The 19,315-nt window shown below is 35.2% G+C and overlaps 1 protein-coding gene across 2 annotated transcripts in view; it reads left to right on the forward strand.

Moving 5' to 3' along the window:
• Positions 1-18,759, forward strand: part of SYT6 (synaptotagmin 6) — a gene marked incomplete at both ends in the record, with an annotated part of 167,471 nt that extends 148,712 nt beyond the window's left edge. Inside the window, 4 exons of one of the 2 annotated variants that reach the window (XM_081325048.1) lie at positions 3,111-3,282; positions 4,786-4,936; positions 11,275-11,379; positions 18,688-18,759. In XM_081325048.1, the coding sequence (XP_081181174.1) occupies positions 3,111-3,282; positions 4,786-4,936; positions 11,275-11,379; positions 18,688-18,759 (500 nt within the window). The remainder of the gene's footprint in view (positions 1-3,110; positions 3,283-4,785; positions 4,937-11,274; positions 11,380-18,687) is intronic. The other variant, XM_081325049.1, reaches the window with a different exon arrangement.
• Positions 18,760-19,315: the final 556 nt, after the last annotated feature.

Consider the following 19,315-nt stretch of genomic DNA (forward strand, 5'->3'; position numbering starts at 1 on the left):
ATGGTTGTTCAGCTTCTCTACGATGTCCTTGTATGACACGGTCTCAATCGCCATCGGCGCGCACAGGTTAACGGCCAGATTGTGGATCGCTGGGCCACTCAAACAGGTCAGAGTTGTGGCTTTTTGAACATCGTCAGTGATGTGGTTAGCCCACAGGAACGCTTCTACCTGGCTGAGGTGAGAAGCCCATCTCTCAGGGTGGCGAGTGTCGAACGGCGGAACCTGTCCGAATTTCGCCATGGTGTGTCCTGTTCCTCCGTTCTGACCACAAGCGCTCGCTTGGCCGGCTGTAGATGGTTCAGGGAAAGATGCTTCTTTCCTCCGATCCTTAGTGACTTCAGCTCCTCAGGAGAAACAGGATCCCATCCTCGTCGCCACTATTGTCTAGTGGGTTCTCAACCGCATGGCAATACGATGGACAAAGGGTTCAGCAAAACAGCTCTTTATTGGTGGAAGTACTGAACAGAACAATAGGGGTTACCTGTGCCCCTTATATACCTGGCCAGGTACGCTCATGGCCAATCCCTTTATCTGGTTTTTCCGCTGAGCGCTAGCCAGCCAATCCTGTCACAGTACAGCGCCACCTGGTGGTGTCAGTGAGCCGCTGCTTGTGTTCATTCATCCTCATACATAACACCATGTCCAAAGTCTCTCTGACTTGCACAGTACACTTTTGTTATAGCAAAGGAGCAATGGCTGGGTAATGGTTTCAAACTGTGGACAACCTATATTATCCGGTAAGCCCTACAGTTCATAAAATTCATGGAGTATATAATTATGTCCTTATTTTTAAAATATTTTTCCTGTTCTTCGCTGAAACTTTTTTTTAAAAAAAATAAGTACTACAGTAGAAGCTCTGGTCTGTAGATATGCCCCATGAATTAAAGGGAAAATTGATATAATTCTCTTTGAGAAATTTCTACATGTAAATACCTGATTCAGTGTCATAAATATGTTTAATGGCCTCAGCTTCCAGATGTTAGTGTTTGCATTTTCCTGACAAATATATAATCTATTATAGCAATAACCATGAAGCTGTTTGAGAAGACAGATATTTCTTCTCAGCTGGCATTTGATGCATTTAGAATAACTGAGAATTGATGTTTCAGAGTGAGAAAACTGTTCACTAGTTCTACAGAGGCACACTTTATTTATTTATTTATTTATTTATTTATTTATTTATTTATTTATTTATTTGGCCACTCATCTTATACTAGGGGTAGGCAACCTTGGCTCTTTTATGACTCGTGGACTTCAATTCCCAGAATTCCTGAGCCAGCCATGGGAAGCATGTTGCAGTAATCCAAACAGGAAGTGACCAAGACATGAATGACTGTGAACAAGGTCTCCCAGTCCAGGAAGTAATTATAATTATCGGCACTGCCAAATCCATAGCAAAATTCTCTTGTTGCAATGGCTATCTATCTATCTATCTATCTATCTATCTATCTATCTATCTATCTATCTATCTATCTTTTATCAAGCACATTTATATGGCCGCTCATCTCACACAAAGTGACTCTGGTTGGCATAGAACAATTAAACAAAACAATAAATACATAAAAACAATTATTAAAAACAGTCAATATTTAAAATGCAACCATCAGATAGAGGAAGGAGTGAATTAAGTAGAGCAATAGAGCCACCGTAGAATATCCTTGGCCCCTTGAGACCCTGATGACAAAGCCAGATCTTGAGGGACTTAAGTACTTTTAACAGGGATGAAGCTAAATTCAGAAAGAATTTATGAGTCGGTTTAGTAAGCTATTGTTGCCCTGTTTTCTCTTTTCTTCTTTTCTTCTTTCCCCTGCTGAAAAATAAAATATTTAAATTACTTTTCATGAAAACAGTTCATTGACATACTGCTTTATAACAAAAGTGATTTTGAAAAGATGCACATAGCAAAAGAGCTAAGGGACGCCTATAAATCAAAGATGTTGTATATAAGTATACAACAATAGATGTTGTATAGAAGTATCTAGTATGAAGATGAGCAAAACATAAATAAGTGCATGGGAAAAAAGGCTCTTTGGGGCCTGGATTTATGGCCACCAAGTCACTCATAAATGAAAAAGGAGGAGACATACTGTACTTAAAAACATATGATATCTAGGCTGGTGGTCAGTCCATTTAAATTTTAGTAGAAAAAATGTCTTGGTTAATCTTTTCTATTATCTCAAATACTTCAATTAAGTATACAACCTCCACTGGATTTTTGGAAAAAGAGAGGAGAACTGGGATTACATTTTAAAACTGACAAGCCAAGCTTTTCCTGTCACATAGATAGAAGATAATAGTTGCGACTGAGCTACAGTATACTCTTAATGAATTTTAAAAATCTAGAAAAGCTGAGAAAACATTTCCAACAGTAAATTACAAGCAGAATCTGAACCACATTCTTGAAGTGTTTGATGCTCTTATCCAACCTCTGACTAATATCATTCAGTTCTCCTTTCTCTTTATAGCAATTTTCACTCCATTCAACAATCAGCTAGCATGCCATAATCACTAAGCGTAGCCATTTTTCAGAAGAACACTTTCAGGATTTCTCCTTATTTTTTAACTTTCTTTTAACATTTTCTGCAAACCCTCTAACCAGTTTCTTTTTCCTTTTCATTTTAATTAACGATAGCATATCTGCACAATTTAAAAAAGTTATGAAAAGAGGTCTATATTGTCAAGCTTTAATTCCTGACCATTTTTCACTTTTTCTGCCCAGATCATAATATATATATGTGTTTATGTGTGTGTGTGTGTATTTGTGTGTGTGTGTGTATATGTATTTCATATATATATATTTCATATATATATGCCTACAAGGAATTCTACTTTTGTAGGCTCCTAGATAATTTTGCACCTAGATAATTTTGACTGATTTCATTTACAAAAAAATGTTACCAAAAAAAGGCGAAATGAATGTGGCAATGAAATTATATAGAGTTGAGCTTGACTCAGAAGAGCAGTCTGAAACTGCAAGTTTGTCACCATAATTCTGATTTCTTCTGTCCATATGTTTATTATCCAATTTTAGGCATGCGCAGAGAACTCCCTTAATTATTGGGAGACTAGAAAGTGTTATCTCATCCCTTTTCTTTTTCCCCGTTTACCAGATCCGTACGTCAAAGTATCTTTGCTCTGTGATGGAAGGAGACTGAAAAAGAAGAAAACCACTATAAAAAGAAATACACTTAATCCTACCTATAATGAGGCAATAATTTTTGATATTCCTCCTGAGAACATGGATCAAGTCAGTCTGCTTATATCAGTTATGGATTATGACCGGTAAGTGAGAGTCTTAGCAATCTCTAAATCCCATCTGAGTCATTTTCCCCCATTCACATTTCATGGTATGATTTGTTTGATTACATATACTTTGTCCTCAGGAAAATTGTATACCTTGTTTCTCTGTTATTGAGCTGGTGAACATATTTCTGGGTTTCCATTGTTTCTGATAAGAACATGTTTAGATTTCTCCATAGAGAAAACAATGGAAATATTGTCATTCTGCCAGAATTCTTAGTTACAGAAAAGGCCTTTCAAAATTGACATGTAGGCAAATCTCAGAGAAAGGATAAGTTCCAACTAAGATATCTCTTACACCATGATTGCAGATTGAACAAAGTCACTGTCCTTGATTTACCTAGGTTTTGACTTTGGGGGTGGCATGTTGGAATTCTTTTTGTTACATTTTTTAATTTGTCAGGGTTAATTCCTTCCACAGAATTTCTAATACTAGGAAAAAATGGATCCCTGTAATTACACACCCACTTCAGTTTGGATTCTGAATTTATTTCAGTTTACTGACATGGAGTTTTTAGCAGCATGTGTTAGGGGCAAGCAAGAGGACTCAGAAACTCATTCTTTACAAGAAACTTGGAATCTCTGTTTTAAAATTGAATATATAATAATTGAACTATGTCTATTACACTAATGCTTATTTGTCTAGCATAATTCTACTGCTTTTTCATAAATCAACCATATTTAAATTGTAAAAATGTAGACATTACAATATTGAACATATTCTTGCTTATTTATTGGTTGTCCATATTTTTATAGCCCAGATTTTACAGATTTATACACAAATCTTGTTTTGCTTCTCCATGTTATTTTTGAATTGGTTTCATAGTTCATTCTTTTCCTAACAACAAAGACTGAGAACTAAGATTGGTTTATACTTCTATGGCTTTTAGAAAGGAAAAGGTAAAGGATCTGGTCTAGAATTAATGCTGAGGAATCATAGATAAATTTTCCCTTATTTGCTGAATATTCAGTGTTCTTGTTTAATGTAATATCTCAATCAGATTAATCTGTAATGAGATATCATTTTTCTTGACTTTCTCTGTCTCAGCTGCTACTTGAAGAGAGAAACATAGGCATGAAGGAAACCAACTGGTATGGATTCTTTTAGAATGAATATGTTTGGGATATTAATACTGGCTGAATGCCTGTTATGCAGAGATTTAAATACACATTTTTTGCTAGTTGTATTAGATGAATACATGAAGAAATGTTAGGATAGAAGATCAACAGTGGAAAAGTTACAGTACCTACTCACAAGGTATCTTGAGCCTGGAAAGAGAAATAAAGCAATAACAAAATGTGGGAGAACTAGAAAGACTATTTCTATGAATAAGGTTGTTCATTCATAGAAGTAGAGGGAAAGGATTAATGAGCCAATTGACAAAAGAGAATAAAAGTATTAAAAACATATCCTACATGAAGGAGAAGGGCGGTATACAAATATAATAAAATAAATAAATAAATAAATGTGATTATTGCTTTCAGGGTTGGCCACAATGAGATTATTGGGGTTTGTCGTGTAGCAAACAATGCTGAGGGACTAGGCCGAGACCACTGGAATGAAATGTTGGCTTATCCACGTAAACCAATTGCACATTGGCATCCACTCGTAGAAGTGAAGAAATCCTTTAAGGAGGTATGTAAAGATTTATATATTTTTTCAATACATGTCCAATAGATACTCTATAAGACTGAAAAGGTTTTTTTTGAAAATATTTAATCTGTACATTGAAATTTATAACAAGAATTTATAACAAGCACTATAGCACTATATACAGCATGCAATACATGACACTGAGTTTTTCAATTGATACACTTCCTTAACCATTAGTTATAACAGATAATATGCAGCAGCACTGAGTGCTATGTCAGAGCTTAATAAGATATGGTTCCACCATGGTTTATGGAATACAATACAGTTGACTAGATTTGTCCAACAATTCAAATCATCCTCGCCTGCCATGGCTAGGTACATACAATAAGCTAAGCCAAAATCAGAAAAAAGCAGTATCATGATCAATGCAATATATAAAGCCAGCAATTGTGACAAATTGCATCAGACTTAGGCCTTGACAACACACAGGTAGCAGTGTGTTGCTCATGACTTTTGAAGCAGAGACATTGATGAATATAGAGGGGGGGAAATGGTGTGGTTCTCTGCAGGAGCAGAGAAACAAATCTGCAACTTCTAAAGCCTTTCCTTTATTAATGAGCTCAAGCCACAAGACAGGGATACCACAAAATCATGTCCTTTGGTGGGAAATTTATAGAAGCAAAAAGAACTCTTGGACAGTTCCTGCTATGTCTGAGATCTGCTGCATGTTAAGCAAAAATTTGATGCAGAAGATTTTTTTTCTAAATGGGTAATCCAGCTGCAATGAATATTTAAAGACTGCTTTGTCCCAGATGGATATGACATACTAAAACACATGGGATAAACTAAAAAGAAGAGAAAGTTCATTGCAATGCTTTGTTTGATCATAGAAAAAGCCACTAAAGTAGAAAATACATCTTGCAGATTTGCAAAAGATATACAGTGCAATATTTAATGGGTGAGCTTTAATTATTATTTTTCAATACATTGAAATCTTGATTTTACAGTCCATGCAGACAGATTGATTATTTAATCCAAATTTCATTCACATCAATTTCTGTCATCGTCCACCAGTTTATAATATTAATCCATTAAATGGATATGAAATCTAAACTGTAAAAACTAAAATGTTTTAGAATGTCTGTTAAATCAAGGTCCATTAAACCAAGCGTTTGTTGTAGAACAGGGGTGTCAAACTCGCAACATCACGTGACATGTTGCGACGTATTGCAACTTTTTTACCATTGCCGGTAATGGGGTGAGAGTGGTTTTGCTATGATGCATCCAGCCCGCGGTTTGACATCTCTGCTGTAGAGGTATTTCTTTTTATACCGAACAATACATATTTTGAGGAAAAGAACTTCTGGACAGAATTAGCCCTATGCTCTTGATCTGAATATTAGGTAATCCTAAATTTAGTTTGAGAAGGGTTCAAGAACTTTAAGGAAGAAATTACTTCCAATTCAGCAAGAATTGGTTTAAGCAATCTATTCAAGGCAGGAAGAATTTTATTTATCTGTCCTGGTCAGACAATCAGTAACATTATGAAGTTATCAAGCCATCTTATTACCTTAAATCCAGTTTCAAACATACCATATCTGCTTAATTAAAATGGGGAATCTGCAATGATGGAGTCCTATCAGTCTCAGCCAACATGACTAATGATCAGATTTGGAAGACCATATGTTCTCCAGTTGTGCTGTAAATAAACTGCATTTTCTTATTGTATATTCCCTTTCCAATAACATCTAGCTCAAAACAGTTCCTCATAACAAAGAATTTAGAAAATGGCAAAATATGCCTCAATATAATAATATCATACTAAAAATATAGGATATCAGCAATACAAAATTAATTATTTAATAAACTGTGAGTGCAATTAAAACACATAATGGTAAAACATAATCAATGTTTACTTCAACTTAACAGCATAATAGAAAATATATTAAAAAGAAGCCTTAAGTCACAAAGCAATCTGATTTGCATGGTAACATAGTAAGTGGAGAGTGGCCTCTGGCTGCTTATAAAAGAAGCTTTGTGCTTGGAAGCAATCTCAGTTTATATAAATCATTTTAAAATTCAGGAAACAAACTGGAAGGCCTTTCCCATCACTTCCCCCCCTCCAATTCCCCATCTCTTCCTGTCATCTGTGAATCTGAGGCTGTTAAAGATCCAACAGGGATAAGAAACCATTGCACTCCTAAAACAAGCACTTCAAATGCATCTATGCAATGTATCCTACCATTATAGTTTGACCCCAAAACATGTTGTTCTTTTCTTTTAGAAGTAGATCAAGCAAGGCAAAAAGAAATTGATGTGAATATTTTCTGAGGGAGGAGTTGGAATCTCCACTGAAGCAGAAACTCATTTAAACAAGATCGAGTTTGCTCATTAAATCAAATACTTATATACTGAATTACCTTACTGCCCCAGGGAACCAAAGATATTTTCCAGATGCCAATCTAAAAAAAAACCTTGGCTTCCATGGGCTTTGTTTTCTTTTACTGAGGTCCAGCTCTGTAGACTACAAACAACATTTCCAAAACTGCAGCTGCTGTTCATTGTAATTTCCAGAACAATATACTTCAGCCATTTGCTATGAAACATTTCTCTTGCCCTTCTATATTCACCTTCTACTACATAGCTCCCTAAAAGTATAAAATTTGTAGTCCAACACATCCAATGGATCCCAAACTGAGGATTAGGGCAAATTGAAGAATTAAATTTAGAGGTCAGAGAAGGAGTTGACTAAGTGTTTCAGATTAGATTAGAAAGAGGGGGTCCTTTGATTTCTTTTTCTTTTTTTCGTCCTAACTTTATTAGTTTGTGTTAGCTTTTACCTTCATACATAAAAGTTTTAATTATATGTATCTGTATATGCATATGTTCATATATGTAATATATATGTAAAAATTATCAATCAGAATAGAGCTGGAAGGGATCTTGGAGGTCTTCTAGTCCAACCCCTTGCTCCAGTAGGAGACTCTATACCATTTCAGACAAGTCTTTTCATAAAAACCACCAGTGATGAAGCCCCTACAACTTCTGAAGGCAAACTGTTCCACTGGTTAATTGTCCTCACCGTTAGGAAGTTTCTCCTTAATTCCAGGTTGCTTCTTTCCTTGATTAGTTTCCATCCATTGTTTCTTGTCTTGCCTTCTGATGCTCTGGAAAATAAGTTAACCCCCTCTTCTTTGTGGCAGCCCCTTAGACATTGGAATAATGCTATCATGTCACCCCTATTCCTTCTTTTCTCTAGATTGGCCATACCCAATTCCTGCAACCATTCTTCATATGTTTTTGTCTTCAGGCTTTTAATCATCTTAGTTGCTCTTCTTTGTACTTTTTCCAAAGACTCAACATCTTGTTTATAATCTGGTGACCAAAACTGGATACAGTATTCCAGGTGTGGTCTTAGTAAGGATTTAAAAAGCAGTACTAATACTTCACTTGATTTTGATTCTATGCCTCTGTTTATGTAACCAAGAGCCGGTGAGACTTGAACTGCCAAACTGCTGGCAACCAGGAGTCAGCAGAAGTAGCCTTGCAGTACTGCATTCTAACCAGTGTGCCACCAGGGCTCTTAAGAAAAGAAGATTTTAGTGAGACGGCTTGGTCATGGAGGACTCAGATTTAAAATTCAAACCACAATACACATTAAGACCAATTTTGTTAACCATAGTCATTATGATAGAACAAAACGATCTAACCCACCTTCTCTTGGAAGGAATCATATTTTATATTTTTGTTCCATATACTAAGGGCCAAGCACATTGTGTGCTGCTCAATTTCTTCAGTGCTTGCTCTAAAGCTTGTGGTGCTCCACTCTGGTTTGGCTTCTGAAAAAGAATGCTTCCACCTTTTGGTCTCCAACTAAAACCCTTCCAGTGGCAACATTTTCTCTGGAAAGGGGGTTGGAGGTGGATACCAGAAAGCTCAATTCTTTGCCCTCATCTTCGTCTTACTCCATCAATGATACTGTAGGCTTCAATTTGTATAAATTCAAATTTTTGTTTTGGAAAAAAAAGCATAATTGCATATATAATATTTTATATTGAGTGTTCATCTGATGATCATCCCCACATTATTTAAAGAGGCTCAGGAATAATTGTAACCTAAAATTGCATGCTGACTCACTTGCAATATCCAGAAATTGTAACATACTGTAGATGATCCCTGATAACTCCCTGTGCAGCAATATTAAAGGCCACTTATAACATTAAAACAATGCATTTTAAATTATATTCATAAAACATTTTACATATACCTAAAGTGTAATGAATTGCAGCAAGTGTGTTTATCATGTGCCAGAAGTAAGGACTGATTGAGGTTCTATTACATGATGATAATTCTTTCTCTTACCAAGTGCAGCCAAGTTTACACTCAAGTAAATATACATAGGATTGCTGCCATAATCAATAAATATTGATCTGCTATCAAGAAGGATGCACATTATAGTGGTATAAGACATCTGAAAATCTTTAACCAGATAAAGCTTTGATCATACCTAAGGACTGTATTCAATATTTTCCTTCATTTTTATGTTTTCCTTTATTCTTTGATCCATTAGAATTTTCCCTGAAAGTAGGGAGAAGGATTTTACAAAGTCCCTCTTTTCTTCTATAGCATCTTCCGTCATCATTTGTAGTTTTTTAAAGGATTAATCAACTCTTCACTACAGAATTTAGTATCCATCAAAAGCATTGGAGGGAATGGAATATTTGTAAACAACGACAACCCCAAGATTGAATTCTAAACAATTAACTTAACTGGTCATATTTATATTTTATAATTTTGAAGACAAGAAATAGAAGAGACTCAAGTTATCTAGACTATTAAAAAAGATAGTTGTGGGACAGAATTTATAGCCGTCACATAGCAAATTTGGTCTCGAAATTCTACATTAAAAAAAATACAGGACTTTGCTCCCCTCATTGAGATGTAAGCTTTCACAGGTACTAATTACTATCACTACCTTTAGATTCAAGTACAGCATGTAGTCCTTTGATCTGCTTCTGCTATGAAAAATTCTGAGCAATATGTAGGACTGGGAAGCATTCATGAATAAGTAAATGAATAAAAATCCCAAACCACCAAACGAAACATAGCACAATATGCTGTTCCTTTGTGGAGATGAAAAATATGAACCAGATATAACAACTGAGATCCAGACTACAAGCCTTTATGTTGTTGAAAACACCACTTCACATCTGTCAAAAATAAATCTATTTAGCATCTGGCAATTAATGACTATTTGCAATGTTGATGGGATTGACCATAATTGGGATTGACCATAATAATATGGAAGGAGGACTCTGAAAAGTGAACCGAAAAATCTTAGGATTTTTTATTTAGGGCTACCAAATTGGAGCTGCGAAAATTTGTATGACAACTTGATAGCAGGAAAGAGAATTTTCTGTTTCTCTTTTCTTTTCTACAGTCATGTGGTCCCCTGTATTTTTGCAAATCAGATCTGATTTTCCTACTTTCATTCACCAAATTAGACATTAATATTAATCTGGTACATGTTGGAATGTTGTTTTGCTTGGCATTTGTCCTGCATGGTTACAGGGCTGGCTTCTTTTTGCACTGCTCTCTCTAGTTCTCCCAGCAAAGTTTATCAATGCATGACACAATCCATTGGCTTCAATTGGTTTGTCACAGAACATGATCAAGTTTGAGAGTGAAGATCACCCAGCTGGTTTCTGTGCCTAAGGAGAATTAAGAAACCTGGCTCTGCTCACTTCTAGTCTAGTACCTTAACCCCTACATCATGCTGTCTCTCTGGTATATATTGGATTAACAGGAGTACATCAAATTATCATAGTAAAAGTTTATTTCTATTATCTCTTTTTTTCTTATATTACATATGAACCCTAGTAGAAAGAAAGAAAATCCTCAAGATGTGGCAGATTGAAATTGTTCATGTATAGTATTTCATATGTTCTCTTATTATTATAACTAGTCAGTATTCAAAAAAGATATTCGTACTTGCTTTTGATAAAAGTTTGATGGGGTTTTTTTTTGGGGGGGGAGGGGGTCCTGTAATTGCATAGGTTGTGATCCAAGAAAAATGGGGAGGGGAGTTAGCATGGGAAAAAGAAACCACTGGATTGCAGTGGAATGACTGTGAATTTCATTAGAACCATGGTAGCAATCTCTAGTAATCAGCCTTCCTTAAGCTGGTACCTTCTGATGCATTGTAGTTGTAATTCTCAGAATTGCCACTAAGATGCCCAAAGGAATTTTAGAGGTTGCACTTCTAACTGGTACCAGATGAGGAAGTCTATAAGGAGTATGATTTAACCCAACTCCTTAGTGCTAATCACTAATGCCCTATTGAAATCTGCAAATGACCCTTTATGTATTTCTGCCAACAGCAAAGTCCAGTAACTGGGTTGAATGACCCCAAGGCAGTGATGCCTGTAGCAGAACCGTCCCATTCCCTTTCTACTATGATGCTGCCTTCCTCCAAATATTCCAAGGTATCAGACAAGGGTCATTCTTTACGCAAAATATCTATTTAAAAGTATAATGATAATTTCTAAAAAAAATAAATAAACAAATCTTGATGGGCAAAGGGCTTGCAAAGATTTCTGTAGAAAGAGTTTGCCTATATCTGACATTGCCATAGATTATCATCAACTCAACATTATAAAACATTTACAATTTAAAAATACAATTTCAAATCTTTTGGGACCATGATATTGATTTATTTTTTAAAAAAATATACATCAGGTACTTTATTTATTTATTTATTTATTTATTTTATTAGATTTATATACCGCCCCTCTCCAAGGACTCGGGGCGGTGTACAGGGCAATTAAAACGCTAACAACACACAAGGTATAAAAATTAAAATAAGATTAAATTAAAATAAGATTAATGAGGGGGTTAGACTAGAAGACCTCCAAGTTCCTTCCAATTCTGTTTTTCTGTTATTCTATTCTGTTTTTCTGAGACCAAGTGGCAAGCTAGGTACTTGATCAAAAGTAATTTCTTTTATGTATTCAGAACAATGAAACATCCATAGAAAGAAACCATCATGCATGGAATTCATCTCAAACTATTCAAAATGAAAATAGTTTACAATTACTTCTTAGATTTTTTTAAAAAATAATGTTTATTCTATATATAGATGGTTTGTATAAGAGAATTTCATTAACATCAGATCAATATTAAACTAATGTTGTACTCTGCACAGACTCATCTACTTGTACAGACCATCTCCTCTGTTACCTCTTGCATGCTTGGAATGAAAGACATTGAAGGAAAGAAAAGTGTATCTCTTTCTGGGGACCTTGTGGTATAGTGACTGGAATGTTGAATTAGGATTGGGGACAGATGGCTCGAAAGTCCCACTCATTCATGAAGCTAATCATGAACATGATTTTATATTGGGGCTTTTCTCTCAGACTGACTCTACTCACATGTGAGGGTGAAATGCTGAAGGAAAACCAAATTCATCTCTTTTTTGGATGAAAGATAAGATATATGCTATCATGTTTATATGGCCACAAATCTAACCTGGTACATTCATATTCTACATTTGTAAGTATATAAAAAAAGGTAAAGGTAAAGGTTCCCCCGCACACACGTGCTAGTCGATTCTGACTCTAGGGGGCCAGTGCTCATCTCCGTTTCAAAGCCGAAGAGCCAGTGCTTGTCCGAAGACATCTCCGTGGTCATGTGGCCAGCATGACTAGACGCCAAAGGCGCACGGAACGCTGTTACCTTCCCACCATAGTGGTCCCTATTTTTCTACTTGCATTTTTACGTGCTTTCGAACTGCTAGGTTGGCAGAAGCTGGGACGAGTAACAGGCACTCACTCTGTTACACGGCACTTGGGATTCGACCCGCCAAACTGCCAACCTTCTGATCGACAAGCTCAGCGTCCCAACCCACTGAGCCACCGCGTCCCTCTTTGTAAATATAGAATTATATAAATATATCTCTTAGTAGCCCTTTATTTATCTCCTTAGTAAATAAGTAAAATGCTTTGATTTTTCTTTAGTGTTTTTTTCTTAGCTGCATAAAATGTAAGACAATGTTCATATCAAACTCTGGGTGATGATCTATAGAAAGCATTCCAAAGATATAGCAAATGGTAACATCTCTGAAATATCTGAGCCCTACATAGGAGGAAGCACAGCAGTATACAATATTTGAAGTTAAGACATCCTGCTAGAAACCAGGAAACTGAGTTCTAGTCCCATCTTAGGCAAGGAAGCTGGCTTGATGATTTTGGGCTAGGCACTCTCTCTCAGCCCAACCTATTTTACAGGGCTGTTGTCACGGGAAAAAATAGGAGGAAGAAGTATTTTGTAAGTTTGTGGCTTTGAGTTACTTTATAAAATAATAAAGGAGAGATAAAAGTCTAATAAAATAAGTTTCTGGAACAATCAACAATGAGGTCATATATTATCATGGCATTATTATGAAAATCATATTATTTGTGTGAGTGATACAAATTACATAATTTATGTGATGATGCAATGACATATATCACTTTTCACCGTTGCCTCTTGCTGATGCCCATGTACACTGGGTCCCCCACAGATCTATACATAAAACTATCTCAATGTAATGCATAGTAAATAGTTATTAGCTTTCTTGTTTTTCAATCCAAACTGTCCAGTTGAGCTTGGGTCTAGCTAATAATTCCAGTGGTAAACTGCTATTATTATAATTATTATCATCCTCTATATACAGTATTACTGAAACTTGTGTTTATATGTTTGTACCCTCAAATTAACCCAAGCAGCACATTAGACCACAACCATTTTTTAATCAAGGTACCAAAAATGTGCTAATGTAAAGGATGTGTAAAAAAAACACACCTGGGACCCATTATTCCTGTGGAACTAAACCACAATCTTCAGATCAGTTTTATTTGCAAAGCTGTGCCTTTTGCAGCATCGTGCAGTCATATGATCATGATTTCAGATGCTCCTTGCCAGCTTCCCACAAGCAAAGTCAATGGGAAAGTTGTCAAGAAGTCAGAAGTTACTCCCGCTCCCACTGCCATTTTGCCTTCCTGTGGCCATTCTGTTTATCTAGTTAGGTAAGTGAATATTGATTTATTATTGAAGCTTGTTTTCCACTACATTTTTTAATATATTTATATCTCCTTTTAGTTGGACACGGGACTGTCCAGCATAAGCACATGGCCAGTCTAACATTTAATATTCATTGTAGTCACATCAATCTCTCAAAGAATTACCCAATAGGTCACAACTGTCCATTTATTATTTTATTTGTTTGCTGCTGGGTCCTCCATATTCAGAGCAGTGTACAACATATAATTTATGATATATATCTAGGATAGGATAGTAGGATAATTAATATATAAAAATAAATATAGTAAAAACAAACACAAATAACACTAAACTAAATATAAATTTGTAACTGTTGGGCAAAAATGCCAATAATTAACCCAAAATGAAAAACGTAAAACACCAAAGGCAAAAAAAATCATACTCAAAGGTCTTCATAAAAGCTTGTCTAGACTGATGAGCACAGTCTATACTCTACAGGGTAGCTCTTCCAAGTGCCATGACTAAAAAGTAATGCTGTCGAGAAACTAGAATAACATTTACTTGAAACTGCTTTATGTAATTGTAAAACAGATTGCCAGTAAAGTATAACTGCACATGCTTGTAAATATGCTTATGCCTTATGCCATACCATGCTATTTACTCCCACGCTTGATCTGATTTTCAATTTCAACAATGATCTCATGTCTAGGAAATGGATCCTATTGAATTATATTAAGAATTAGATAATTTAAACTCAAATTTAGATTTGATATAAGTCAATATTTTTTAAAAAAATATTGCCACATCAGTATAGTAAAATGAGAAACAATGCTAGGTCAAACTAAGGACAAGCATCTTCTGAGTAAGATAAAGAAACTTGTTGTAGTGCGCTGAAATTTCATGATGTACCTAATAATCACAGTTTTCTAAAAAAAAAAGGTACAGTTATGTTGGTAGTCTGTCCCTTATATAATCTGTACCAGTCTACACTCTTAGCACTCTTTATTATGAACTAGCCACACTATTCTGGAGTACTGGTAGTCCTTGACTTACAACAGTTCATTTAGTGATTGTTCAAAAGTTAGAACGGCACTAAAAAACTGACTTATGATCATTTTTCACATTTATGACGTTTGCAGCATCCTCATGGTCATGTGATTTATATTTGGTTGCTTGACAACTGACCCACATTTATGATAGTTACTGTATTCCAGAATCATGTGACCTTTTGCAACCTGCTGATAAGCAAAATTAATGGGGAAACCAGATTCACTCTATTACTGTATTACAACTTAACAGCTGCAGTGATTCACTTAACAAATATGTTAAGAAAAGCCGTAAAATGGGGCAAAACTCACTTAACAAATTTCTCACTTAGCAACATAAATTTTGGGCTCAGTTGTGATATTAAGTTGAAGACTACCTGTAGTTCCAGAGTTACATTTTAACCAAGGCATGGATAACAATTGCCAGATCAAATCAGTTTAGGAATAATCAGCTTGGTACAGCAGATATATTTGTACAAACAGATCCTTGACTGTTGCTGCTATTTGAGAATCTAAAGACAGTTGAGGGTCAAGAAGTACTCTATGACTCCAGTTCTGGTCTGTCAGGGACAGCATAATTCCACTGAGATGAAATGGAACATCAACATAAAAGTTTAGGTCCCTATTTATGAAGAGCATCTCCATCTCATCTAGTTTTAATTTCATCTTGTCTACTTTTAACCTATTATCAAACTTAGATAATCTTTGAAATATTTACTTACTTGAAGTTGAATGGTAAGGACCGGTAAAAATAGTTGCTATCAGTATATTACCAGAAGTTCTACCCAAAGCCTCAGATGGCTTCCCCCAGTGGTTTCAGATAGATGTTGACCAACATGAGGGACATGATGGCTTAATCAGAAAAAGTGCATTTGTTACTTCCAGGTCAAGGGAAGCTTTCTTTAAGAATGTTCTTAAAAAGTGGATAAACATTTTGTCATCAATCAAACATTAATTACTTCCCTTAATCATGGGGGCAGTTTTTTCTGGCTGATTTAATTAGCCAGGAGGGGCAATGGCTGAGCAGACATTTCTCCAGGCAGCGCTAAAAACTTTAGAAGAAGCACTTGCTGTGCGCATACCTCGTATTTCAACCCATATGAATAAAGGGATTCTGGGAGTATGGTCCCAATACATGCAGAGACGCCAGCTTAGAGAAATGTGGAATGACAGAAACTGTGTATGTGTGTGCAATTTAATATTCAAATTAATTTTTAAAATTAAGTGAAGCCTTTTAATCTTTTGCAATTATATTATCTACTATTGTATTACATTGTAAAAACTTCAATAAAATTAGTTTTAACACTAATATAGCAATTATTGCCAATGTTTCCACAGATATTTTGATTACACTGTAATACTTTTGTGCAGGAGACAGACTTATTATATTATGGATTGAGAAGGAAAGGACTGAGGCTCAGAGACTAAGATTTATCATCTAGGTTAAACTAAAATATGGAACAAAGGTAGCAGTGCTTATGAATTTAGCCATCATTGGGAATGTAATTTCTGAATTATGGTCTCATAGAAATGTCCAATCTATTATGTCCAATCTATTTTAACAAAACCTCAGTTTTGTTCTAGGTAATCAAGCCTACAGGGATAGAACTTTTTAACCCTGTGGTCAACATATTGTATTGTTTTCGGATTCTTATTGCTTTTGGGTGGGGTTGTTTTTTAATAATATTATAGGTAAATTGAGGCCTTCCCTGTTTCATTTGAATTCTTTAATTCTTTTCTAAGTCCTAACCAGTTTGTCAACTGTTTTTAGTGCAAATCTCATCTTTATTCATGCTACATTCCTCTCATACAACTGTACAAATTTCTGCTAACTAATCTTAGTTTGCTGATCATTCATCCATCATTTTACTTACCTTTGCATAGAAATCAGTTCCCCATCTTCTCTCTCATCATGTCCTCTTTCTAATAACTTTTTGCTAATATATTTGCAGAGTATTTTGTTGGTAAGGTCTCTGTGGGACCTTGTTCTGCGTTATTAATATGCATTGATTTCTCTGCATTGGCTTTGTTTTTCCCTGTCTTCTAATGTTCTCTTATCATTAAAGCCCCCCCTTTCTCTGCTTATGTCCTTTCTGTGCTGCTGTATCATTGCTCACTCCCTCAGTTTGTCCTCTTTTTCCCACTTTGTTTAGAAGACTTTTAAAAGTTATCTTTGGTTTTCTTGATTCTTCTGCATGAGGACCTTCTATTATAAGAAAGCCCTGTATTTTGAAGCTTTTCCGATATATTTCATTTCAACCCTTTGACTATGTTGGCTGGGGATTATGAGTGATGACATCAGTGTTTGTAAAGAGCATGGAATTGGGAAAGAATAAATGGTAAGACAGATAAGATAAGATAAGATAAGATAAGATAAGATAAGATAAGATAAGATAAGATAAGATAAGATAAGATAAGATAAGATAAGATAAGGTAAGGTAAGGTAAGGTAAGGTAAGGTAAGGTAAGGTAAGGTAAGGTAAGGTAAGGTAAGGTGGGATGGGCTGAGATAAGATGAGATGAGATGAGATGAAGGGAGGGGAGGAGAGGAGAAAGATAACTTTTATTGTCATTTTTCTGTATACACAATGGCACACATTAAAATGAAATTCTGATGCTGCTGTCCAAAGAAAAAAACACCACACACCAAATAATGTCACCATCCCAGGAATAACAATAATAATATAATAACAGCAGTGGCATCCAAAAGTGCCAGGTTATACAAAATGACACCAAATCTTACATACATACAGAATAGTATAGAAGAATAGAAAGAATATTTTATTATATCTTTCTTTGCATTTACAGAGAACGTCTTATTCCATAATCTCTCTCTATACCTTTGTCTCAATAACATTAATCCTGTGGATAAGAATTTCTACTTTTTAAAAAATTATAAACATTAAATTTGGGGAAATGATATATAACAGTAATTATTATTTTATATATTGTGTTAGGCATGTTCATTAGCATACTGAAATTTTTCCTTGATTGCTTAAATACAATTAATAATCCAGTATAAACCTTACATTTCTCAGAGCCTGTATCAATAATTCCATCATATGATTCAATGTCGATATCTGTGAATCTTTGTCCTTTATCTTTAATAAAGCCCTCTCCAGAGACATCATCTTCTTAATTCCATCTACAGCTTTCAGAAGCTGTATTTTTTAATAATGAGAAACATAATCCCTCTTGGCCTACATCATGTCTTTCCCCATTTTACATATTACAAATTCTATAATTTTTAAATTCAGCAAAGTGTAGACAGTTATTCTCATAGTGCAAAAAAAAAATGTAAAAAAAAATTCCCAGAAATGCTAATCTCCATTTAGGAAAGCTATATATTTTAAATCCAAACTTAATCATCCCTAATGTAGAACATTTAAACCAGCAGTTCTTTTTTATTTTTCTCCACTTATTTATTGTTTTCACTATAAGCAGGATTAAGCCTGGATCCAGTCGAAACTTTCTTTTCAGTACATGCACTTCTGCAGGTGTTCAAGCATATTAATGGAGATTGCCACTAGGTCCATGGAACGAAATGCATGAATGTAGTTGGGTCCTCTCTTAAATTTAAACTAATGAGACTACCCACTTATGCAGGGGATTCATTGGTGTCTAAACCCAGATAGAATAACTAAATTAATTTGTGAACTGCTTATGACAATATATATATAAAAATCAGCTGCCTTTTTTCTTTCCACAGTGGCATGGCCGTGCAGCCAGCTTTGATAGTCAAGGTTCCTGCCCCTCTCCCAAACCACCTTCAACACCATGATCCAACAAGTGGTGAATATTGGGCCTCGATCAAATTCTTTTTGTTTTGCTCTGATATTTTCTTTATGGGTCTTGAATTCTGATTTGACCTATTGCTGAGTAACAGAAGACTGGCAATCAGACATTCCTTGTTTCCACAGTGAAAAAGGCACCAAACCCTTTTCAGTGGTGTTTTGTCTTAGTTATTTCTATCTCTCAAGGTGATGTACTTTGTGCTTTTCATGTTTTGGATATGGCTGCTAAGAAGAAAAGAAAAGAAAAGAAAAGAAAAGAAAAGAAAAGAAAAGAAAAAAAAGGAAAGAAAAGAAAAGAAAAGAAAAGAAAAGAAAAGAAAAGAAAAGAAAAGAAAAGAAAAGAAAAGAAAAGAAAAGAAAAGGCATAGGCTGGAACTCTGGCCTATAAAATAACATGTAATATAGTTATTTGTGTGTATGTAAAGGGACAAATTATTAATTGAGAGCTGTTGTACTTCTGCACATCAGCATGCAGATTTAAAAGAGACAGCAGAGTGAAAAATGAGAAGGCCTTGATGAGGCTTCTTGTGACATGTGAACACC

The sequence above is a fragment of the Vipera berus genome, assembly GCF_964194415.1.
Source record: "Vipera berus genome assembly, chromosome: 3".
In the NCBI taxonomy this organism is placed as follows: domain Eukaryota; kingdom Metazoa; phylum Chordata; class Lepidosauria; order Squamata; family Viperidae; genus Vipera; species Vipera berus.